This window comes from Aspergillus multicolor, assembly GCF_047715735.1.
Source record: "Aspergillus multicolor strain CBS 133.54 unplaced genomic scaffold BDW74scaffold_7, whole genome shotgun sequence".
Lineage (NCBI taxonomy): Eukaryota > Fungi > Ascomycota > Eurotiomycetes > Eurotiales > Aspergillaceae > Aspergillus > Aspergillus multicolor.
Window position 1 is genome coordinate 255,023 of NW_027395958.1, and position 23,219 is coordinate 278,241.

At 51.4% G+C, this 23,219-nt stretch overlaps 11 protein-coding genes across 11 annotated transcripts; 7 read left to right on the plus strand and 4 right to left on the minus strand.

Annotated features, from left to right (window-relative positions):
- Positions 1-459: 459 nt before the first annotated feature.
- Positions 460-1,250, minus strand: BDW74DRAFT_176440 (uncharacterized protein; the record flags this gene model as incomplete). The annotated part of the gene is made up of 4 exons (XM_073728605.1): positions 460-773; positions 828-885; positions 951-1,083; positions 1,180-1,250. 4 exons carry the CDS (start codon positions 1,248-1,250, stop codon positions 460-462), a joined length of 576 nt encoding a protein of 191 aa, XP_073585561.1.
- A 404-nt stretch (positions 1,251-1,654) lies between these two features.
- BDW74DRAFT_176441 (uncharacterized protein) lies at positions 1,655-2,888 on the minus strand (the record flags this gene model as incomplete). Its single annotated transcript, XM_073728606.1, has 2 exons — positions 1,655-2,705; positions 2,755-2,888. The coding sequence occupies 2 exons, from the start codon at positions 2,886-2,888 to the stop codon at positions 1,655-1,657; spliced, it is 1,185 nt and encodes a 394-aa protein (XP_073585562.1).
- Positions 2,889-3,144: 256 nt separating this feature from the next.
- On the plus strand, positions 3,145-4,313 carry BDW74DRAFT_128133 (uncharacterized protein). Its single transcript, XM_073722228.1, has 3 exons — positions 3,145-3,453; positions 3,509-3,728; positions 3,809-4,313. Exons 1-3 carry the CDS (start codon positions 3,235-3,237, stop codon positions 4,222-4,224), a joined length of 855 nt encoding a protein of 284 aa, XP_073585563.1. The 5' UTR covers positions 3,145-3,234; the 3' UTR covers positions 4,225-4,313.
- Positions 4,314-4,332: 19 nt separating this feature from the next.
- Positions 4,333-5,584, minus strand: BDW74DRAFT_149722 (40S ribosomal uS4 domain-containing protein). Its single transcript, XM_073723928.1, has 5 exons — positions 5,353-5,584; positions 5,246-5,283; positions 5,156-5,174; positions 4,979-5,077; positions 4,333-4,913 (listed from the first exon to the last, which is right to left on the minus strand). Exons 1-5 carry the CDS (start codon positions 5,364-5,366, stop codon positions 4,502-4,504), a joined length of 582 nt encoding a protein of 193 aa, XP_073585564.1. The 5' UTR covers positions 5,367-5,584; the 3' UTR covers positions 4,333-4,501.
- A 65-nt stretch (positions 5,585-5,649) lies between these two features.
- Positions 5,650-6,387, plus strand: BDW74DRAFT_176444 (60S ribosomal protein eL21; the record flags this gene model as incomplete). The annotated part of the gene is made up of 4 exons (XM_073728607.1): positions 5,650-5,685; positions 5,747-5,814; positions 5,885-5,932; positions 6,063-6,387. The coding sequence occupies 4 exons, from the start codon at positions 5,650-5,652 to the stop codon at positions 6,385-6,387; spliced, it is 477 nt and encodes a 158-aa protein (XP_073585565.1).
- Positions 6,388-8,160: 1,773 nt separating this feature from the next.
- On the minus strand, positions 8,161-9,122 carry BDW74DRAFT_128248 (uncharacterized protein). The gene has a single exon (XM_073722229.1). It carries the CDS (start codon positions 8,843-8,845, stop codon positions 8,363-8,365), a length of 483 nt encoding a protein of 160 aa, XP_073585566.1. The 5' UTR covers positions 8,846-9,122; the 3' UTR covers positions 8,161-8,362.
- Positions 9,123-9,869: 747 nt separating this feature from the next.
- On the plus strand, positions 9,870-12,094 carry BDW74DRAFT_176445 (uncharacterized protein; the record flags this gene model as incomplete). The annotated part of the gene is made up of 4 exons (XM_073728608.1): positions 9,870-10,178; positions 10,233-10,653; positions 10,729-11,616; positions 11,688-12,094. 4 exons carry the CDS (start codon positions 9,870-9,872, stop codon positions 12,092-12,094), a joined length of 2,025 nt encoding a protein of 674 aa, XP_073585567.1.
- Positions 12,095-12,528: 434 nt separating this feature from the next.
- Positions 12,529-14,854, plus strand: BDW74DRAFT_166960 (WD40 repeat domain-containing protein; the record flags this gene model as incomplete). Its single annotated transcript, XM_073726626.1, has 6 exons — positions 12,529-12,766; positions 12,833-12,913; positions 12,980-13,338; positions 13,401-13,769; positions 13,823-14,588; positions 14,643-14,854. The coding sequence occupies 6 exons, from the start codon at positions 12,529-12,531 to the stop codon at positions 14,852-14,854; spliced, it is 2,025 nt and encodes a 674-aa protein (XP_073585568.1).
- A 1,000-nt stretch (positions 14,855-15,854) lies between these two features.
- BDW74DRAFT_176447 (uncharacterized protein) lies at positions 15,855-17,150 on the plus strand (the record flags this gene model as incomplete). The annotated part of the gene is made up of 3 exons (XM_073728609.1): positions 15,855-16,318; positions 16,383-16,963; positions 17,038-17,150. 3 exons carry the CDS (start codon positions 15,855-15,857, stop codon positions 17,148-17,150), a joined length of 1,158 nt encoding a protein of 385 aa, XP_073585569.1.
- A 542-nt stretch (positions 17,151-17,692) lies between these two features.
- On the plus strand, positions 17,693-18,991 carry BDW74DRAFT_176448 (uncharacterized protein; the record flags this gene model as incomplete). Its single annotated transcript, XM_073728610.1, has 2 exons — positions 17,693-18,472; positions 18,527-18,991. The coding sequence occupies 2 exons, from the start codon at positions 17,693-17,695 to the stop codon at positions 18,989-18,991; spliced, it is 1,245 nt and encodes a 414-aa protein (XP_073585570.1).
- Positions 18,992-19,343: 352 nt separating this feature from the next.
- Positions 19,344-23,217, plus strand: BDW74DRAFT_166961 (sorting nexin-3; the record flags this gene model as incomplete). The annotated part of the gene is made up of 8 exons (XM_073726627.1): positions 19,344-19,421; positions 19,548-19,869; positions 19,933-19,957; position 20,656; positions 21,459-21,530; positions 21,582-22,094; positions 22,150-22,290; positions 22,357-23,217. 8 exons carry the CDS (start codon positions 19,344-19,346, stop codon positions 23,215-23,217), a joined length of 2,013 nt encoding a protein of 670 aa, XP_073585571.1.
- Between the last annotated feature and the right edge of the window lie 2 nt (positions 23,218-23,219).

Sequence of the window (23,219 nt, forward strand, 5' to 3'; positions counted from 1 at the left end):
AAGGGGACCTCGAGGATCGAGGGGGGTTGCGGCGGATGACGACCAACGGATGTCCTGCGAGCGGACTCGTGCGCGGGGGATGACGCGCACTGGAGCTTGTCTGGGGTCTCTGGTCAGCCTTATTGGTGCCCTTGCGTGCGGTGGTATGCACTGGTATGCATAAGATCGATAAGCATGATCTGCCAATGATGCGGAGGGGTTAAGGTTGCGGCGGAACTGGCTTGCAGGCTGGCCGGTCATCTGAGCGCATCATGCACCCTTAACCTTGGAGCTTATGCACTTGCTTTATTTCTTTTTTTTTCCCGCCATGTCTGGTTGATGTAAGGAAGGAGGTTTGTCTCCAATTCCATCATATACCTCGGTCAGATATATACATGCCAACCAAGCATCTCACCCAAGCACCCTAAGACCAACTATATACACACTTCACTACCAAAAAAATACCATCAGAGACCCCATCTATAACTTTTTACCCTTTTCCTTTTTTCCCCTCTCCTTCTCCTCCAACCTCCTCCTCTCCCTCATAAGCTTAAACAGACTCAGATCCAACGGAATCCGATCCCCCATCCACACCGCACGCTGCGTATGGTTGCGCTCATCTTCATGCTCCTCCGTATTCGGATGGATGAGCACACTCAGCGGACCGCGCTGTATAACGAGCCAGGGCACGAAAGCCCCGAATTGCGCCGGCGTGAACAGGTTCACCTCGAACATGGCTACTGGGTGCGGGCTAACGGGCTTGTCCCAGAAGGTGTAGATGCGGAGTTCGGGGACTGCACTCGTATATCAGCTAAGACTGGGATAATTGACGTGGATAGTGGACTTACACTCCCGCCTTATCCGTTCCCATAGCGCCCGGGCGTAGGCGACTTGGTCTGGGTTGTTCTGTAGCATGCATCAACATCGACTTTCGGGTTGGTCTCCTATGGAGATATTCGAAGCAGACGTACCTGAAAATGGTAAATATGGATATCGAATCCACCCCGTCTGCCTTTGGTGAGAGGATCAGGGAACTCTTCGTAGGCTTGGCTCAGAACCCCATGTTGCGGGTTCTTCAGCGACTTTCCGTCTTCGTTTCGTTCTCTGATTGTGTCGGTCAGATACCGTGATCACAACTGCGGCTGTGAGGGGTGATTCTTTGACCATCCACTCGGCCGATCACACCATCAGGGGGCTTACTCGGGGAGGGGCTCGAGATTCTCGTAGCCCTCAAGAGAGGATGGGTATGTGTATGCAAACTGGTCAGTCATTTTGACGGGTATACGCTGAAAAAGAAATATTCAACAAGAAAAGAAGACGAGATCTGGCTTTAGGGCAAAGAATATTGATTGATTAGATATCTTGTTTGTATACGGCAAGTAAGCCAGAGGAAGCGTTCCGCTAGCTGACAAAAGTGCGGAATTAACTGGGACGTTAGATTCGTAAGGATTGGAAAAGATGCAGTAAGCTAGTGGGGGCTTCTGATACAGATGTTAGTCTATTAGATTAGATGTAGAAGGTTAGAGCTTCGATAATCCGTCTGTATGGGCATAGGTAATGCATGATAGAGTCAAAATATATTATGCTTCAAGGTAACCGCGAGTACCAAGTAACGGCTTTATTTTGTGAAAGCGGGTAACGAAGCCCGATATAACACCAACGGGACGGAAATGCGCTACCAAGAAGCCTTGACACTGATATGACCGTCATCATCTACAAACTTCCCTCGATCCCATTCGCGACCTTCGCCCTTGGTAGACCACTTGACATTCTCGATCAGACCTTCGTCGTTCCCTGTGGCCGCCGAATTAGTATTGCTTTTCCAGCGATCTACAATGTCACTGTTAAAGCCTGCCGCGCGTAGTCTATCCTCGCCCGTCTGCTTCCAGCGAGCCCGATCTCGTAGAGCTTCCAAGGCAAGTTCCCAATCGTCATCTCCAGTCATAAGCCCTGCCACGGGCCGGCGACTAGACCTGCTAGTCTGCCCTTCATCTTCTTCAGGTTGTACATCAAGAGACGGGTCATAACCAGGCGCAAAATGAGCGTCAATGCTGCTGTTGTTGGGTTTGTATGCACCTCGTCCACGAGAACGAATTGGCGCCTCTTCCTTGGGCAGCGGGCCGACTAGTTCTTCCAAAGGGTCCGACTCATTGCCAGATGTTCTATCTAGAGAGTCTGCCACAGACCTTTTATGACGTCCCGACGATTCGCGGCCCTTGCGGCCGTTTCTCGACTCTGGCGACCGGGAGCGGGAGGTAGAGCGTCTTCGATGGCGTCGGCGGCGGTCATCATAATCCGCATCCTTCCTACGCGGGGATCGACTTCGTGATCTTGAATAAGATCGGTGTCGACGACTCTTTCTTGAGCTCCTTTCTCGGTCATCATCCCGGTCCCGCACCTCGCGCTCGCGGCGAGATGTATGCGAGCGCTTCCTATTAAGCGAGGCCGAACGACTCCTTCGCCTTCTCCAATCAGAGCGATGTCTAACCTTCCGGTCCTCCCTATCTCTATCCCGTCGTGAGTCCCTTTCATCCGACCTATGTGACCGACGATGGCGATCGCCGCTGCTCGCTTGCGCCGAAGATGCGGTCTGGGTTCGTAGCTCTCGCATACGTTCTCTGGCCTCCCTTTCTTCCTTTCTCTTCAAAGCCGCATTATGGTTATCCGTCTCCTTGATGATATGGCGAAGAAATCGAGTATTGGGCTTCGGAGCGGAGCCTGTAGGCCTGCGGTAATTATTAGAGTCCGAAACCATGCTGGTTGAGTGATTCGCACCTTGCAGGCATGTATGCTTCCATCCCTAAAGCAGGGTACTTCATGGAGCTATCGCGCGCCTCCTTTGCGAGTACTTGCGCAACATAGTCATCGTTATCTGGGTCGCCTATCGTCTTTCCTAAACCTGGAGGCATGATGGAAGAATTTGCAGAATAATGTTGGGATAAGGAAAAGGCAATGCCGGGTTGAAGCAATCGCTACATCACCCCGGCGTTATATAACGGCTGATAAGATACAATAATTCGACATTTGACCAAAGCAAGGACGTAATTTGGAAGATACGATCATAGGGAAGGCGACAGTCAATGTCTCGCTCACCGCCCGGACCAAACCAATGCCAAGAGTGAAGCGGCGTTTGTTTACCTCCGCATTAAATATTCTGCCGCGGGGTGGAGTTTATCGGTCAAGCGTCCTTTCGCGGCTACTGCATACCCATTCCCTCCTTTCTGTGATTCTGAGCGAACGGTGTCGCCTCGAAAAATGTCTGAACCAAACGCCACACAAACGCGCCAGCAGCTGCAGCAGCTCGAACAAGAGCACGGCGAGCTGAAGACGCAACTGTCCATCGTCCGAATCAGCGAGCCGATTTTCTCCCCAGATACCGACAGGTCTCCATCGAAGCGCAATTCGGATGTTTCCGCGATCGAGAGCCCATCAGTCTCACCGGCATCCCTCGAGGCGGACTTGTCACATTACAAGGTACAGACGAAAGATATTTCGCAAATCGCGCCGGTCTAACGCGAGCGGATGGTAGGAATTATTCTCGAAACTGCGGTTCTCGTACGTCGAACAGGTAACGAAAGAGAAATTTCTGCGTGCCATTGTTGGAGATCCTCCCCTGGTTGTCGGTCACAATGAGAATGTCGAGTTGGAAACGCAGCTGTCCGAAGTAAAGGCGGAGCTTAAGGCGCGTAAAGAGGAGGTGCGGCTGATGGTGGAGGAATTGGATAAAATGGCTAGGGATCTAGCCACTCGTAAGTGCACGAGACTCACTCATTTTTGCCCTACCACTTGGAGCTGTGTGAGAAACTGCTTCTGACGGCGTTCATTTCAGGATACAAGAATGTCCAGCTGCAAATGGCCGAACTCACTACCCTGCCTGAGTCGATCGAAAACCTTGAGACCACTGTCGCCGCGCTTCGGGCGAAACAGATCGCCAATTCAGATACATCTTCATCTCAAAACCTACCTCTCCCTGCGACGTTGTCTCTGCTGGCAGAACGCGAGGCTGAGCTTGCGGCGCTCAACCGACAGATTGCTGCGGCTCAAAATACCCTGCCCCGCAAGACCCGCGAGGCCGAGACCATGGAGCGGGAATTGAGTATACTGGAGCGGCGCAAGTCAGAAGCTATAACGCAAGCCCGCGAGGCACAGAGGAAGAAACAGGAGGGCGAAAGCGATGGTCTCGAGGAAGCAGGAATATGGTATAGAAGTGCTGAAGAAGCACTCAAGCAGCTGGTTGGAGTATAAGGGTAACGGCCGTGCGTGGAGGGATATGATTTACGATATATGGGACGGCGTTGCGGCGTTAGGGCGCGCTTTAGGGGGATAGACTTTACAATATACAATCAGGTCATAGTCTATCAAAGTGGGTTCGATGCTGAGCCGTAGGCTACCTAGTTTAACATTTTTTAGATTCGTAGAAATGCAAGGTCGTACAACATTATACGCGATGCTGCAGTGACATCGAAGCCCCGTGGATATATTGTCCGTAACGAAACCCGTCCATACTCCTATTTTAGATAATTTACTCCTCATCCTCCTCAGCCTCGTCGTCACCACCGCCAGCAGCGGCAGCAGCCTTCTTGCGCTGGACACGACCGGGGCGGCCACCACCGAAGGGAGAGGTGAGAGCGAAGTCGATGTGCTTCTGGGAGTCGAGGCGGACCAGGTAAGAGGGAACGTTGACGATCTGCTTGCCGACGCGGATGTGGCGCTGCTTGATCAGGACACGGGCGTGGTGGATGGACTTGGCGAGACCGAGCTTGTAGACGCAGGTCTGGAGACGGCGCTCAAGGAAATCCTCGACCTTGAGGGCAAGGACGTAATCGAGCTTCATGCGGGACTCATCGAGCACACCGATACGGACGAGACGGCGAATCAGGGCGTTACCTTCGAAGAGACGCTTGGGATCCTTCTCGTCGAGGGTGAGGAGCTCACTGGCCGGAACGAACGTGATTAGTCGAATCCTTCACTTTTTCCTCAAGTCTTCCAGTGCACATACCGAGCAGCACGACGGATCTTGGACAAGGTAAGCTGGACACGCCACACCTCACGCTTGTTGCGCAGGCCGTACTCGCCGACAATCTTCAGTTCCGAGTCACTAGCATAACCAGGTTAGGAACTTGTAACACGACATAAACAGAAGCACGCTTCTGATCAGTGGCCGGAGAGCACTAACAGACGAGCCGACTCGAAAGCTGCGCATTGTTAGCTTATGATTTCCAAATTTCGATATCTCAATCCATCATTTCGATAAAGGTTCACTTACGACGACGAGGGACCTTGTAGGTCTTGGAGTAGACGCGCCTGCATTGAAGACGAAAATTAGAATCATGCGCATATCGACATGATCTGGTGATAGCCGCGTATACTCACGGGACGGGGGCCATGACTGCAGATTTCGCGCTGTCGCAAGGGTTGTCGAATAACTCAGCTGAACGGTTTCTCCAAGTCCAAAGGTGAAGGTCTTTTTGATCGATAACCTAGCCGAGCGCGTGGAGCGAAAAGAGTGGGTCAACGGCGAATCCGGCCTAGCGCGTAGGGCTAGCCCTTGAGGGCGGAGGACGGCGCACTAAGTATCCCGAAAAGCGACACCACCAGAGAGAGGCGGCAGATCGAGGGACTTCTTCGTTTTCGACAAGTTTCAACTCTCAACGCCAAAAAACCGTCAAAATGGGTCACTCCCACGGTCTCCGTTCCGGCACCCGGGTATGTCACGACGAGAATGAATATCGCTGCGTTGAACGACGGCCGCTAATGGACATTTCAGTATGCCTTCTCTCGCAACTTCCGTGAGAAGGGTCAGATCCACCTCTCGACCTACCTGAAGACCTACCGGTACGAACGAATCCCCTAGATATACAAGGCGAAAAAGTTGAGGCAGCGAGGACTGATTTGAGAACAATAGGGTTGGCGACATTGTCGACATCAAGGTCAACGGTGCCGTTCAGAAGGGGTCAGTGAAAATTTCCATCCGTCCCGTTTCATAGTCGAAAACCTGCAAGCGCGACGCAAAAAAAGAGTTTTTGGATGGCCGGGTTTTCGACAGATTGGTCAAGAAGACAAATGCTGAGACTTTGAAATAGTATGCCCTACAAGGTCTACAACGGTAAGACCGGTGTCGTCTACAACGTCACCAAGTCCTCCGTCGGTGTCCTCCTCTACAAGGTCGTCGGCAACCGCTACCTCGAGAAGCGCATCAACGTCCGCGTCGAGCACGTCAAGCACTCCCGCTCCCGTGAGGACTTCATCAAGCGCGTCAAGGAGAACGCCGAGAAGAAGAAGCAGGCCAAGGAGCAGGGCATCCACCTCCACCTCAAGCGCCAGCCCGTCCAGCCCCGCGAGGCTCACACCGTCCAGGGTTCCGCCCCCGAAACCATCACTCCTCTGCCTTACGACACCCACATCTAAACGGTTATCGGAACGGTGGTTGCGGGTTGTTCGGTGTTTTCTGGGTTTTTACGCCTCCGAATGTGGAGTTCATTTGTGACGAGAAAATTGAGGGTTCTCGAGCCGGCACGTCTCTATCCTGTGCATAGATTCCCCTGAATGAAAAAGATCTTCAACAAAAAGCAAAACGCATCCCGGTTTTCCATGGTTAGCAGATTCGGTTGGATGGCTTGTGGTGGGCTTGCATGGGTATGCGTGAATCTCACCGGCTACCCATCAGAGCTGAAGGAGCGTTATCTTGATTGCACCGCATGAAGCGAGGCGGAGAAACCTTGTTTTCATCGACGAATAGATCCTCATCCTCGGCTGTGCCGCTTGTCTCAACAATTCTCACTCTGATATCACTCCAGTATCCCCGATCCAGCTATCCGCAGCGCCCCTTCAGTTTTTTTTTTAGTTTTTTTTTCCTGTGCTACGTGTGCTTGTACCAAGTATCAATACCAGCTGAACTCCGTAGACACCCTGGCACCTTTTGAGTTCCGACCCTTCAACTCTCCTCTCCCAGCCAGATATTACAAGCCGCAGTCGCGATTGGGTACCCTTGCGGCCGAGTGTACTCGGTCAGCAACAAGCCTGACCGAATTATTCGTGACGAGGCTTATATGTCCCCCCAACACTTTCGTTCGCTCTCATCTCAACCACGAAATGAGCGACTGGGATTACCCTTGTAGAAGTCAAAACCAGTATTGATCCGCTTGCCCGGGCCACCAACTGCCACTACGTACGAAGAACGGTTCGGCACAGACTAAGTTCGTCCACGAGGTTCCGGTTACGGGGTTGTGGTCACATCCTCGTACTCGGCAAGACAACTCAACATAGGGCGATAGGGTAGTAAGTTCAAGGCAGCCAACTAGAGATAAGGTGTCTCGTGTGAGACGTCAATTTTTTTTCCCGGCTAGATTGGGTTCATGCCGGAACATTTATCGACTAATGTAAGAAGCTTCCAAGGTTGGCTTCTCACGGTCCCCGGATTGATCTTCTACAGGATCTATGACGCGAGGGACGAACGGTGGCTGAGGTCCGGAGTACTCCGTGCACTACGTAGGTACTTCAACCATGCAGCATGCATGAGGCTGTGCAAACTGCCAACACTCGCAGCCTGAGTCATCTCTCATCAAGATCAAACTACCTAATCTCGGCTGCTTGTCACTTGAGCCTCATCAATTCTCTTCCTCCCGCCGATCGCGAGAGAAATCCGCATCTTGACCACTTTGGTTGCCAACTCACGGGCCGATGTTAAGCGATCGTACTAGTGCTCTGCCACGGGACTTCAATCCGATGGAAGTCGAGGCCCAAGGCAGACGGCATCGCTGATGGGCTTGTGTGTAGAGGACGGCTCAAATGCGCCTGACATCAGTGAGGCAGCGAGTACCTTTGCTCGGTTCGGTCGTTTTGCAAGAGGGGGTACCCTTAGGTCGCGCCATCTCCTCACCGGTATACGAGGCCAGAAGACGGAGGAGGCGACGGACTTGGAACGTGCTCGGGGCAGTTGCCCAGAAGTAGATGAAACGCCGGGAAAGGAAAGATTGTAAATGTATATGCAGACAGTATCTGACGTAGGCTGGCGAGGACATACAAGCCTCAATTACCAAATGAGCCAAATGAGAATAATGGACCTCGGACCTCGTAGTAGTAATGAGACGAACTTGCCACTTCCCAACAGAAGGCCTGGATGCTTTCAGACCAAATTGGTTCCTGATATCTAGGCCCCTTAGACCAGAGTACCCTGATCAGGTTGCACCACACGATCAAAAATTGAATCTCGGCTCCAGGCCCGTTGGGGACTGTGGGAGAGGAGTGACATCATGTCAGCATACCCCGTAGTTAGAGCCGCACTAGGTGTCCCTAGGATGTGCATTAATCTCGATCCTTGGGAGAAGCCAGGTACAATGTATATTGGTTTGTTTACCTTTGTCTTTAGTACAGTTGCGCTTCTTTAGCATTCAATCCAGATCAAAGATCTTTTTTTTGCTGTTGGGGTGAACCCCGCAAGATTGATCGGCATGACGTAATTGAATCTTCGTATGAAGTATATGGAAGGCGCGTCTAGGGCAAGGAAGAAGCACTGAGGACTTTCAGGGGGAGGCGAATGTTCAGCAAGCGTTGGAGTTCCAACGTCTGAGCGACGAAGGTAGCAATAGGTTAAGTCGAATTGAATGTGGCGACATGGAAGCTGAAACGGTTGACAGCGGCCGGGGTTCGTTGATCGTTGCTTGGACGGGGGCTCGGGGGCTCGGAGGATCACAGATCTGGTCACTAACCCGCAGAATGATATAATTCCTGAACCGGCGTTCTCCTCAACTGGTAGCCTGGGCATGTTGCTGCCTCCAGACTGAGGCTTAATTGTGGCTGTGCAAAGCGCTCTTCCACCAACAAAGTTTACGAGTCGGCGTGCGAAGGGTTCTGTTGCACTTTGCATCCTGGAAGACCGAAGATCGTTGGGTAGAGAGGTTGACTATCGCGGCCTGAAATTGCGATACTTGACGGTGGCAATTTTACTAAACCCTCAGGAACCCGGGCTATCGCCTGGGGAGAAGAGGAGCAAGCAAATGGTTGCTTGAATTCGTGCAGACGAATCAAAGCATTGAAAAGCAGAGGGCAAATACAGTGGGACAAGAAGAAAGACGCCAACGGGTAGTGTGGAAAGGTGGGAGCAAATCCAGAGCCGGGGCGTTGAGAGCTTCACTTCAAAGGGAAGCTAGCTTCAAACCTCCGCTTCTGCTAGTACTTTTCGAGCTGCTGCAGAAAGTCCCTTTTTTGTGTTGTCTTTATCCGCATTTGCTGCTCATTGATCCGTTTATTGATTCTCTGTATCGGCTCTCGAAGTCTTAGTATGACTGGCTGGCCTCACTGGCTACACTGCCATGATTGCATTGGCACCGCATGTCAGTTATCCTGTATGTATTTGATTATACAATATAGTAAGAGGGCGTTCGCCCTGCCTTGTTCAGTATTATCCTTTGTCTCTTTTGGTCTTATTAATTATTATCATTGTGAGTGGAGGAGTGGCCAGCTGCCAGTTGCTGCGCATCCGCACCCGGGCACTGACGAAGTATCACCCGTGGCTTTCGGACTACATTTACCTCCTTCTGCCCTGTTTCCTTTTGTCTTTTTTTCTTTTATGTTTTACTTTGTTCCAGAAGCCTTCCTTTCTGCTCTCTCATTTACCAGATTGGAAACCATCTTAGTGGACTGCCGAATGTGACCAGCCTTGTATATATACTTAAACCACCCTCTGTCCAGACCCTGGAGGACCTGAACAAAATCAGCCTTGCCCTATAAAATCCTCAACATCCTAGACGCTGCGCCCTCATTGCCCACATCCTCGTCATTTTGATAGCCTTTCTCCTTTTCTACAGCCGTGTGCCCGACTTTACCTTCTCTTTTTTTCTCTCCCACCTTTGTCCTATCCAACCTTGCCTAGTCCTTTGGACTTTGCAATCATGGATCAGGGAAGTTTCCAGGGAGGTTTTCAGGCTGAGGGCTCGTTCAACTTCAACGATCTACATTTAGACTTCGACGACCCACAGTTTGATCTCATGCTGCAAAGTATGGGAGTCCCTCAAATTATCGGTCCGGGCCCAAGCCCGAACTCCCACGTTGGGTCGGCTCGCGAATATCTCGAACCTCAGTCGACACCATACTCCCAGGTTGGGCCATCACAGATATATCTTGACCCCAATTTGGCTCGGAACTTCCCAGCTGCGTTTCATGCGCACCCCAGTCCTGATTCTACAGGCCCTGGTCTCGAGGTTTGTCGATTCCTAAAAGCGAGTGCAGGTCGTTGATACTGACATCAGCATAAGGCCCCAGGTCTATCCCGTGGAAGTTCCTTCCAATCCTCGACGGGCGAACCGCAATTTGTCAATCCCTCCTACAGTCCCGTGGACCAGTCTCTTCTCAACGGTCAGGGAACAACCACGACACAACGTCGACCTGTTACGTCGCCCACTGTGCCACCAGTTACCAATATTGCATCGCCCCGTGGCCTCTTGAACGCCCTTATACAGATCGTGGTGATGATTGGATCGATTGTGTACATTGGATGCGACATGCCCAACATCACGCAGCTGCGTACTGTACAAGAGCACCTCCAAGAAGCGTTGTCTTTAGTCGATAGATTGATTTCGCCTAACCAAGGAGGCGAGCGAAACGCAAACGATGAGGACAAGCAGTTTCGATGCATTCTCTGCCCGCCAAACAGAAAGTTGGAGTGCAAGAATCGAGGTACATTTAAACGGCACATAACGTCCAAACACTTCCCAACTAAACGCTATTTCTGTCCTATCTGCCCTAGGTCAGTATGCTTCTCAAGAAAAGACAAACACCTGCTGCACATGCGGCAACACGACCGTCCAAGATTGACCAGAGAGGAGATGGAAAATGTCACCCAACACCTTCCTTCACCAGTAAGATGTGCGATTCCTGGATGTGATAATCCCATTAGCACATGGGAGGAATTCATCGAGTGTCTTTGCCGACACTGTACAATATCCGATGATTGGGACCAGGGGAATAGGTCGGATGGAGACGATGACGGCGGCGACGACGATGACAATGACGGGGGCGATGAGCATGGGGGCGGATATGGTGGTGGGAACCAGTACTCCTCCCCGCACGGTAACGGGTATCACGGCAACCTGCCGAGTGCGCCCCAGTATGATCAATATAATGACAATCAATTTGGTGGTCCCAGCGGATGGGAAGGTGCTGGTGCATACAACTATCGGGAGGCAGCACCTTGCAGCTATCAATGCTTGCGATCGTCGGGCCTTGAGGGCGCCCCGACGGGACAGGCTCGATCTTGGTTCCCACAGTCAGAGTCGACCATCGCAGGCTTGGAGGATTCCCAACAACCCACTTCTAAGCCCTCCGCTGAATGGGTCGATGGCAACACCCGGCATCTCGAAACATTCGAAGCGGAACTGTGTCTTCGATTTGGAGACTCTCTCGGGAAATATCACGGCGACTTGATTGAGAAAGACCCCGAGGAGAAGCCCAAGTCTGGCAAGGAAGCGGTTTCGATTGCGGTCAGCAATGAAGTCTCTCGAGAGCTCCAACGGCTAAGATATTTCGAGACACGCATTTTCGAGAATCAAAAGCAAGGTTCTCTCCTGACCTATTTTCACGAAACCCTCGTCATACCACAACCTGGACACTTTGAGCAGGTCATTGTGTCGACTATGCATGGTATGTATCCTCTGCAAGCACATACGACCCTTTACCAAATCCGCAACGTGCTGACTTGAAAACGACTGCAGAGATATTATATCAAAGGGTCGAGTTCGGACTGGAGAAGCAGCCAAAGATCCCAGCGGATTGTTTGTTCTATTTGGCCAAGGAGAAGGGCAACAGATCCTCCGAAGCGAATCTTGAAGCGACAAAGCAAACCTCGCCAAAGAAGCGAGCTCATTTGAGAGTCCGCATCAAGGCGATTGCAGGGGTACTTGCTTTGCGTGCGGCAGTCTCCAAGGCGCCTCCAGAGATCGACAACACGGAAGTGAGCGACGGTTGGGAGTTAGGCATCCCATATCCACCGCGGGAGAATGTGATCAAGGTCATGGCATGGTTGGTGCATGTTCTGGTGTTCTTTTTGAGGATGCCCCCGAATCCCAAGGTCTATGTGATGCTGGCGAGCGGCTCCCTCGAGGTGCCTAGACTGAACTGAAGGACGTTACTGTTCCCGGGAATTTCATGTGGTTTCGGATTTCGGATTTCATGTTTCGGGTCATGCACTATCAATATCGTGTTGAATTATTGTCTTTTGATAAGTGTGAGTTATTTTGTAATGTACTTTGGATAAATATTGATGTTGATATTACTGTAGCGCGTTGTTCAAGATGAGGGGTTCCTGATATTTGAGTTACGGAGATAGGAGTTACTGTAAGCGTCTCCGAAGCCGAGGTGGCCCCAGCGGCGGATGACGGTATCGATAAGGAATCCGATACGGGGGTCCCGACTGGACTCGAGTGAGGTCAATTCATACCCCTCTAACATATAGTGCCGTCGAGCCTGCATTCCTGCACTGGCTCCATTGCTCGATTGATATGGACTTTGCATTCTAATCTCTCTAATCTACCTACCTATCTTTCCTAACTGATCATGAGTTCTCCCCCTACAGCTGGCGGTGGCCGACAGGGCAGTTCGCCACAAACAGGCCCCGGCGGCACATGGCACCCCGCGAGAGCATGGCTTGAGGAGGATGAAATGGGAGACGACGACGATGATACGGACTTTGAACCTGATCTCGAAGATCCCGATGAGAGAGTAGACGAAGAAGAGTACCCTGAACCGGACGAGGACGAGGACGAGCAATCCTACGCGGGCCAGTTTGGCTTCGGTATCGACCACCCTTCTTCTGCCCCAATCGCTGGCTCTAGCACTGACCATCAAACTGACTTTCCAGAGCCCGAGTTGAACTTGGGCAACATCCACATAGAGTTCACAATGGATGGCAATGACCAGACGGCGGGACGCCCGACTCAAGGTAGACCTCTCGCTCCATCTGGGAAAGAAGCGCATTCGTATTTCAGTTACTAATTCGATCAACTAGTGTCTCTCACACATTTACGGAATATGTTAGCTTCTGGTGGTCTACAACAAATCTTTCGCCATCATGGATTCGTTCCCGGTCCTGGTGCTTTCGATGACGACTATGACGACGAAGAAGAGGAGTATGGGATACTAGGGTTAGGCAGGCGGGTTCCGAGACGGAGAGGCCCTCCTGAATACCCCATGGTGCCGAGCGACGAAGGGACGAAACTGATGAGATCCGGCAAATTCGGAACCAATCCCAGCTACCTTGATGAACGTATGAAACGGAAGAAATCTTTCGCGGAGAAGGTAATGTGGCGAGAATTAGGGATTGATGGGCAGGGACTGCAGAGGAGCAGGGTTTCTTCAATAGCACAAGTAAGTGCAATTCTGCAAGTTTAGGATCATGTAAGAAAAACAGCTTACCGTAGGATGTGCAGGATCTTATTCCCGGTACCACTGCGGATAAAATCATCCATTACGATTCCAAATGTTACTCGGGTCAGTTCTCCGATGACGGTAATTTCTTCTTTTCCTGCTCCCAAGACTTCAAAGTCAGGATGTATGATACATCGAACCCCTACGAGTGGAAATACTACAAGACGGTAGACTATCCTCTCGCCTCGTGGACGATCACAGATGCTACATTGAGCCCCGACAACAGATTCTTAGCATATAGCTCGCTCCGACAACTTGTCTGCCTTGCATCAACAGATCCGGCAGACGACTCTGAACCCCTTGTCTTGGACTTTGCCTCTTCTCCCCATGGGAGAGCCGGTCGGGACATATTTGAAAGCGATGGTTTTGCTGTAAGTGCATTGGGCATGCTAGTGTCTGGCTGCATCCTAATCCTTTCGATCAGGTTTGGTCTGTTCGATTTTCGGGAGATGGCCGTGAGATCGTCGCTGGTACGGGCGATCACTCAGTGATTGTATATGACCTTGAAACAAGACAACCGGTCCTTCGCATACGAAATCACGAAGACGACGTGAATGCAGTGTGCTTCGGAGACAAGTCCTCGCCTCACATTCTGTACTCTGGGTCCGATGACAGTACAGTTCGTGTCTGGGACCGGAGGTCTATGGCCGATAGACGAGAAGCCGGAGTGTTCGTAGGGCATACCGAAGGGTTGACTTACGTTGACAGCAAGGGCGACGGCCGGTATGTTCTGTCGAACAGCAAGGATCAGACTATGAAATTGTGGGACTTGCGAAAGATGATGTCCACAGCCAAGTTTGACAAACTTGAACCGACTAGCTATGGCACGGGCTTTGACTATCGATTCGACCCTTTCCCGTCGGATTTCTATTACCCGCACCCGCATGACTGCTCTGTTGTTACGTTCCGAGGACACAGCGTCCTCAGAACTCTGATCAGGTGTCACTTCTCACCACCAGGGAGCTCAGACTCTCGATATGTGTATAGTGGCAGCGAAGATGGGAAGGTATACATGTGGAACCTGGACGCGACCTTGGCAGGAACAGTCGATGTCCAGAAAGCGACACACTTTTCACGCCCTCGCAGCCGTCGTCCTCAAGGTTATATGCATGTGAGTAGAGCCGAGATTAGTCGATGGAAGACTTGCGTGCGTGATGCTAGCTGGCATCCAAATGCCCCAGTTATTGCTGGTAGGTTTCACATTTACTCCTGACAATTTAATGGTGAGATCTGACCCTAGAAAGCAACGTCTTGGAACGGTTGGGGTTGCTCAACAGGTACCTGCACACTACATGCCTGGAACCAAGGCGCTTTGCGGGATGAGTGTGGCCCGGAGCTCGCTCATGGGGCAAGCTACGACCCAGAACTTAACCCGACCGATTTGTGTGAGAAAGCAATTGATGAGCGGGCTTGGGAGGATGAGCGGGCGTGGGACGCCTGGGAGGCGGGCTTGTAAAGTTGACGAAGGTCATATTCCGGAGACAAATAGGCTCAAATGTAGACAGGACGTGATACAGAGCTTTGGTTTGATCAATCTTACATACTATCGACATAGTCATTTACAGCTTCACACATCAAAATGCAGACCTGCAGGGGTTGAATAACTAGTTAAATGGACTTGCTTGCCCAAACAGACTATGATGGTGGGACCGGACTTTTGTTGTTACGGGCCGGATGTCAGCAGTGCCGCTTGAGCTAAGGCACTCAAGCTCCTTCACGCTTGAAGCTCATCATCGTCCCTTCTCGCCTCGCGCCACGCTCCACCGCGATCTTTTCCCCCAAACACGCCTTGCAAGGGGCTTCTGTTCTGTGATACTCCTCCATATCAACGTAATCATTCCCCCTTCCCCTATCCAACCGCGTCATCGTTCAGGAGATACAGCGGAACTCCTGGAGCCAGTACCTGGGTACTCTACTGACCCTACAGACGGCTTGGTTTCCTGTGTATAACTTGCCCCTTATCGCATGTGCTCTCACTGAAGAGCTTTGATCGGACCTGTCCTTGGGCCAGCCACTCGTGTGGATTAGCCTCCCATCTTTCATATTCATCGCATTGCCCATCTACCTGTATTTGGACTCCGCAAACAGAAGGGAAGCCTGCGCTCTGCTTAGAGCCATCTTGTCCCCAAATTGGTGAAGACTTTGTTTCCTTTGAAGCCCTGTTCGCTTCGGATTGTACGTATATTCGAGTTCTTTCTTCCTTTGTGCTCTTGAGAGTCAAAGCGGTTTCAGCACAGTTCGGGCGCCTGGTGTTATTACCTGACTTCTCAACACCGTCATTGTTGGTGAATAAAATGAGATAATCATCTTGCTAATTTATGGCCTACGCCTGCAGACATGTACTTGCACTGATACCGGAGAACTTGAAGACAAAGAGAAAAGACAAGAACTGTATTTTGATCAAGAAATCAAGCAATCATTTCTTGCTTTGAGACCTCGAGCTCTACATAAACACGATGGCTACTGAGGATGATAACTTCGATATTGATATCTACGGTGATGGTAGTGGCTACAACGCCAATGATCAGGGTGACTTCAAACAGGACTATGACATGAAGCAGGAAGACACTGATCTTATCCTCGATGCTTCTGATAACACCCATAACAGCGGCAACTCTACAGACTCCGGCACGATTCAGCAACAACCTAACGCCACAACGAACGGTACGGGCACAACCCAGATAGATACAACCAACCAGCCACCAATGCAAAAGGACACAACGCCCCAACAGGGTGTGAAACGAAAGGAACTCGACGATCGTCCTGTTGATGCCGATGCCACACCCGCACTTCTCATCTCTGAATTGCACTGGTGGACCACGGACGATGATATTCGGGGCTGGGCACGCGACGCCGGCTGCGAGGACGAACTAAAGGACGTAACTTTCAGCGAACACAAGGTGAACGGAAAGAGTAAAGGGTAGGGCTGTCAAGCTGCCTTCTGTATCTGGAGCGCTTCGTACTAACACTCTCATCCTCAACAGTCAAGCATTCCTTGAATTCACGTCGCTCCCCGCTGCAACCGCCACTAAACACCAGATCGACTCCCTTTCCACCACAGGCCAAAGCGGACGCAAGTTCTTGGTCACCTACACTAGCCCTATCCCCAATCCCTTTCGCACGCTTCCCAAAGACAATCCCATGCGCAAAGACAATGCGCGCTCGGCCGGAGGATACAATTCACCGAACCAAAATAACGCCAATTTTGGCATGGGCAATATGGGCGGGGGCTTCCGTGGAGGTAGAGGAGGATACAACAATCGCGGAGGGATGTCGAATATGCCCGGTTACGTCAACCGCAACTTCAATAACCCCATGGGCGGGTTCAACAACCCCATGGTCGGCGGCGGATTCCAAAATAATCAGATGGGCATGGGCAACTACGGATTCGGCGGCCGTGGCGGTATGATGGGTGGGACGCGCGGTGGCCGTGGCGGCGGCATGGCTGGACCCAATATGATGGGTATGCCTAACATGGGCCCTATGGGCGGTATGGGCATGAATCCGATGGCTGGGGGCATGAACCCGATGATGGGAGGGATGGGAGGAAACATGGGAATGCAAGGTACGTCATCCCACTCTATCACCGCACAATATGAACATGGACTAGATATCTAACCACGTATTTGCTTGCTATAGGCGGTTTCCAGGGTCCCAACCAGGGCTTCAACACCGGCTTCTTCCCCCAGAATCAAGGCGTAGGTGATGGCTCGTGGAATCCACACGGCACCAAGCGCAGTCGACAGGAGTAAACGATCTCGGTTTCTTATTGACTTCTTTCTTCTTGAATTTTGCACCTTTTGCTTGTTACATTTACAGGTGTGCCTGGGCGGTTCCTGCTGGATTGTTGTCTCATCTTCTCTTCCCTTAAACTGTACTTTTCCTCTTCTTATTTACCTTGGGTCTCTTTGCGTTGTCCTCTCATCTTATTTTCTGCTGTTCACGATATTTCGGAGAAATTGGCTTTTACTTTTCTGCATGGGTCGTTCATCTGTTCTACTTTTGCTTTTACTTCGGGCATCGCTCAGGTGTATTAAACAAATCAAATATTTTCCTTGCTCACTTTTGTACAGAACCTGTCTTCTGATATTGAGTGGCCTGATCGATTCAAACCACATAACCATGTCTAGTAGGAGCGATAGCGTTTCAACCCCTGTTTCCTAAGAAGTCAATTTTCTTGCTTTCGTCACGATTCAGTCCTTGCCCCCTCACCTCTCTCTCATGTCTCATCTCAGCATGTCCATCATTCTTCTACTTTGCTGTCTACCCCAATCAACAGGCACATTGGACAAAAATGGACCCGACACAACCAGCCTCCCGAAGCAGCTTTGAGTACTACAATAACGATTTCTACGTCGTGATCCCTCCTCTCCATCGCCACAGGCGGTGCACGATTTCCGAGCTCGATGACTTCTTCGACTCCTCTACACCTTCTAGCTCCGACTCGGAGTCTGTGAATGATAGGCCTGCGCATTGGTATAGGGCCCAGCTGCTTCATTACGGGCTGCGTCCGACGGATAACAAGGGGACGGCGGCGATGCGGTTACTAGGTGCGCTTCGCTGCGGCGAGTTATCGGTCCCTCAGCATCTAGCGAGACTCGAGGAAGATCTGAAGAAAGAGTGGCTGAGGCAGGCGCGCGAAGAAGAGAGGCGGAGCAAGAAGGGGAGCACGTCGGAGCCGAATCCGATACCGAAGGCAGAAGATGCGTGGACTCTTAGCAGTTCGTGGAACAGACGGGATGCTGTTTCTGGAGAGGCGATGAGGCCGTACCTTGGGTTTGGCAGTCTGGGGTTTGGTGCTAGCTGTGCAATGGCGGGTCCGAGCACAGGCTCGAAGAACAATTTGGAATCCTCCATGTCGAATTTGAACATCAATGGCTGTTTCGAGTTCAAACCTGGGGGATTGGATAAGCCTATTCAGGCAAAACCCGTGGATAGTGCAATTACAAGGCAAAGGAAAGAGCCTATCTCTAGAATTGCCGCTATAAGACGAACGGAATCCAAAAGCTTTGTCGCCCCGAAGCTAGAACAAAGACAAGGGAATCTTGGAAGGAATCATTGGGGTTTCCCTACAGTAAGTGAAAGGAGTTCGGATTGTGTAACGGGTTTGCGGCTGACGTTGAAGCAGCCGCCGCAATCGTATCCTCCGATCTTAAAGGTGGCAAACGATGCCCTAAATGCGTCTTACAAAATCGACTCCGAAGGAATTGATACTCGCGACTCAGAGATAAGACTTTGCTTGGAGAAAAACAGCGTCTGGGGCGTATTTGAACTCGCCGGCGTGGAGGGAGTCTTTTTCATGCGCGAGCGTCCCGTGTATGTCTCACGTTTAAGCGAGGGCGGATGCAAGTTCGAATGGCGTGGTGAGGACTACATGGATGGCTGCACATATGCTGGCCCTGAATGCTGGGGAGAGCTGAGGTTTTTCGAGAGAGGCATCGAGGGGACGTTCTATAACGTTATTTCCGACGGTAGGGAACGATTTGACTGCGACTTCTCCGGATGTCGAATTCCGGTTAAAAATGAGTCCAGGACGCCTCTCGATGTGTATAGTATCAAGGGCGAGTATTTGCGATTGGGAGTAGAGCTCTAAGAAATTTGCAATGAAGAGCCTAAGATGAAGTCTTGCTTGGAGTAGACTGCTATATAGATCGTAGCCCAATCACGTGCCCCGCTCAGTGGGCGTCATTTTCCCATTCCAACTCCAACTCCCATGCGCAAGTTTGTCCTGGACGAACAATTCGGCTCTCCTTCGCTCCCAGCTCTGTCTTATGCTGGCTCGTGACTTGTCTACATACAGTCGTTTCGGCTCTCCACCAAACCTCCTCTGCACTCCGAATCGTGCATTCCTGAGCACAGACGAGCCCGACTTCCCCGCGATCCCCCACCTCCCAAGTTCCCCGACTCTCTGCGACCACTTCCACTACCGTCCGTGATACGCCGACATGCAAGCCGTTCCTGAATCGCGACAGCAGACCTTCGAGGAGATCTACGGACCCCCCGAGAACTTCCTCGAGATAGAGGTGAAGCTCCATTCCCAGATTCTTTACCCCACGTGCCTCAAGCTCTGCTCTGCCAGACACCTACCCCAACCCGACATCGCAATGACCCTTGAAACCTGCACGAGCTAACACCTTGTGTCCCTCCAGGTCCGAAACCCCCAAACGCACGGCACATCGCGCAATATGTACACCTCGTACGAGATCGTCTGCCGCACCAACATCCCCGCGTTCAAGCTAAAGCACTCGGTCGTGCGCCGCCGCTACTCGGACTTCGAATACTTCCGCGATATCCTCGAGCGCGAGAGCACAAGGGTCACGATCCCCCCGCTGCCGGGGAAGGTCTTCACAAACCGCTTCAGCGATGACGTGATTGAGCACCGCCGCGAGGGCCTGCAGCGGTTCTTGCAGATTGTGGCTGGACATCCGCTGCTGCAGACGGGGAGTAAGGTGCTTGCTAGCTTTATACAGGGTGAGTATCCCCGATAAATTTTGGATTATGGAAGGACTAGGTGACTGACTGATATGGATGCAGATCCGAACTGGGACCGCAATGCTTGGTAGAGCCCATTAGGCTGGTTTTGTGCTTCTTGATCGACCGATTCCTGTTCATGTTCAGAGTCCAAACAGCGTTGTGTTTGTTTCGAGTCCATACCACCATCGATCGATTACGCCGGTATCCGGGTTTGTCTATGTTTATGATTACGCATGATGTTTCTGTTGCCGGCATTTCGACCTGCTTCATTTCATTCCACATTTAGTTAGCTTATACCATATTGATCGATTGTCGTCCGTCTACCTTTTGTTTTGTGGATATTTCATGTGAATTGTCCGAATACCATATAGTACAACATCTACCATCCTTGTGATATGCTCAAGAGGGGATCGTATCCACTGTTGTTAAGATGAAACATTTCGTTGTAATACTACCGAGTAAGGTAGCCGATCTGTACCGGCTCTGGAGTCTGGAAAACTAGACCTCGACCGCGGATACTCCTTACTGATCGCCTGGATGCCTGGTCTCGGGTGGCCCGATGTCAATCAGCAATAGACCCACCAGTTCAGATCTATGGAGTAGTTCAAAGCTAGCTTGTTTGGGAAGACGGGGCCCTAATCAATTATCAGAGGGATTAATTGTTCTATCCCACACTCTGGCCGAGGTTTACCCTTTGCTGGGGAATGGCGAACAATGAATACCGAGTACTCTAAAGTTGTGGGAACAGGAGGGGGCAGTAGTGTGCACTGTGCACTGTGATAGTGTGTGATGAGAGCGGCTCCTTCGCTCAACTTACCAATTGTGGAAGGATCGATCAAGGAAAAGGCAATTTGCCCTCGCTAGTTACCTGACTACTAAGGCCTGGCGCCTGCCTGCTTTGTGATGGCTTCTTGCAAGTTGCCTCCACCATTCCGTACTTTGATTGACAATTGGCAACTGGTAGTATATCCCACCAAGATTATTGTGCACGAGTCAAGACGAACGAACTCCCCGCTAAAACTACGGCGAACGACCCTGTCCGGGCTCCAACCGCCCAGAACACCGCCAACCAGCAGCTGCGCCTGGGTCCGCTGTGATTCTGTGATGTGTCGACTGATAATACTCAGCCACTCAGCTTAGGCGCCCTGGGGTTAGTTGCCTGGCGTTCCAGAGGAAGAGAGAGGGCGCCGAGCGCAGGAGATCGACAACGATAATCGACAACTGCTGGCTCTGTTTCTCGACATCAGAGACTCAGGCCCGCTGTGCGGTACTGCACAAGCAGACGTCGCAAGCTCTAAATCTGTACGGAGTATTTCTGACACGAAATCGATTTCCGCCAGTCTTGTTATTAATGTTGCTGGATGGTTGCATTCCAAGTCTCTAAGCAATAATTCTTTTTCTTTATACATTATTGCCTCGTGGTTTTCCATTGATTGTCCCGTCAATGAAGTTGGAATAAACGCCAAGTCGGAAGGGAATAGAAATCGCCAAAGGCTCAATCATCGGAGACGTATACCACGTCTACGGAGCAGACCTCCGGTCGGAATCACCAACCCAAGTTAGGGCTAGGACCTTGCAAGGTCCAGTTTCCAAAATGGTTTATCCAGGTGGACCGAGCAAAGGGTGCAACACGTGCCGTGCTCGCAAAGTCAAGGTTCGCATTCCTCTAGAGAAGCGAGGAGCCAGACCCAACTGATTGGCGATCACAGTGTGACGAGGCGAGACCTGTCTGCAAGCGATGTGTCAAAGGAAACCGCGTATGCGGTGGATATCGCAATCTCAACGACAAGAGACTAAGCAGCAAGCGCTCTGCCCAAGAGGACCCAATGGCCAAATTGCTTGCGAATCTCCCAGTATCCACAGCCACTCATTCGGGCCACATTCCCTACCAGGAACACGGCAATTTATGCGCGTTCATCAAGCTGATTGCTCGTATTCCACAGGGACGGGGTTTGCATGGAGGCCTTCTAACAGCCATTCCACCCGTCCTGGCTGAACTGGAACAGTCCATGATAGCCTCGTCACCACTACCACCCGCGTTGTCGGCGTTGTTTTTGGCATTCATCTCGGACAAGCGCGATGTGAAAGATCACGGTTCTTTGACCGAAGCAATGGCGTGCTATGGCAGAGCGCTCCAGCTCACTCGTCGGTTGATGGAGCATCTCGATGAACAGAGGAGATGTGAGCTCGTCATGACCATTTTCGTCCTTGCGATGTACGAGGTAGGAGAGTCCAAATCATTTTATAGCGTGAGCGGGACAGCTGATAGTTGAGCAGGACTTGAACAGTGAAGATCATACTAGGCCCACATCGAATTCCCACCTGGAAGGGGCAATGGCTTTCGTCCGGTCACAAAAGTGCAGAAGCTTTGGCGAGGACACCACCCGAAAGATCTACAGCGCGTTGCTGACCAGGGCTGTATGTTGAGCGGATGTCAGAAATCATAATAGGCAGAGAGACCATGACTGACCGGCTTGATCACAGCTCTTTACCTGCTTCGACAACATCAAAAGAAACACCCCCTTCATATTCACCCTTAATGATCTTCAACTTCTTCGCGACGGTTTAGCGGCTGAAAAGACCACCGACTACCTCAACCTTTACAACTCCGCGCTCCTCATCATCCACCTGCAACTTCGTGATCTTGAACGACATGTATGGCTATCATTCCCTTCCAACCGCGTCGTTGCCGCCGCCGGTGCGACAGAAGCCAACGCGCTCCTCGAAGCCATAACCTCTATCGAATGTCAAATGGGCGACTGGCCGAGTACGCTCCCTTCAGAATTTAGATATGTCACTATTCAGTTGTCGTCAGAAGAGAGCATAGATCTTTGGACTAGGACTGCATATATCTACCCGACTCTTGAGGCGGGCTATGATTGGTCGCGGTACCGCATGCTTAAGATCCTGGCTCACAGTCTGCGTCTGCGAGCGTACGGTCTTCTCGCTAATTCCTTATACGGACATGGTCTTATACTTGCGAACACACAGCTAGCCGACTTAGCTAGCGGTATAGCGATCATTCATAGCAGGATTCGTGCGCTTGCACATGCCACCTGTTCCTCAATACCGTACCATCTTGGTTACAGAACAAGTCCGGGTTCTGAACGACGCTATCCAAACGAGGCTTTGCCTGAAGGGAAATATCCGCGCCGCCTGTCGGCGCTGCATATCAGTTGGGCGCTGTACGTAGCTGGGATCGTGGAAGGCGTAGATGCTGCACAGAGAATCTGGATATCACGTCAGCTAACCATCATAAACCGCGAGATGGGGATAGGAAAGGCTGCCGTGCTAGCAGAGCTAGTCAGGAAAGCTGCTGCCCCGGAATCCCAAAACATGGCCTGAAT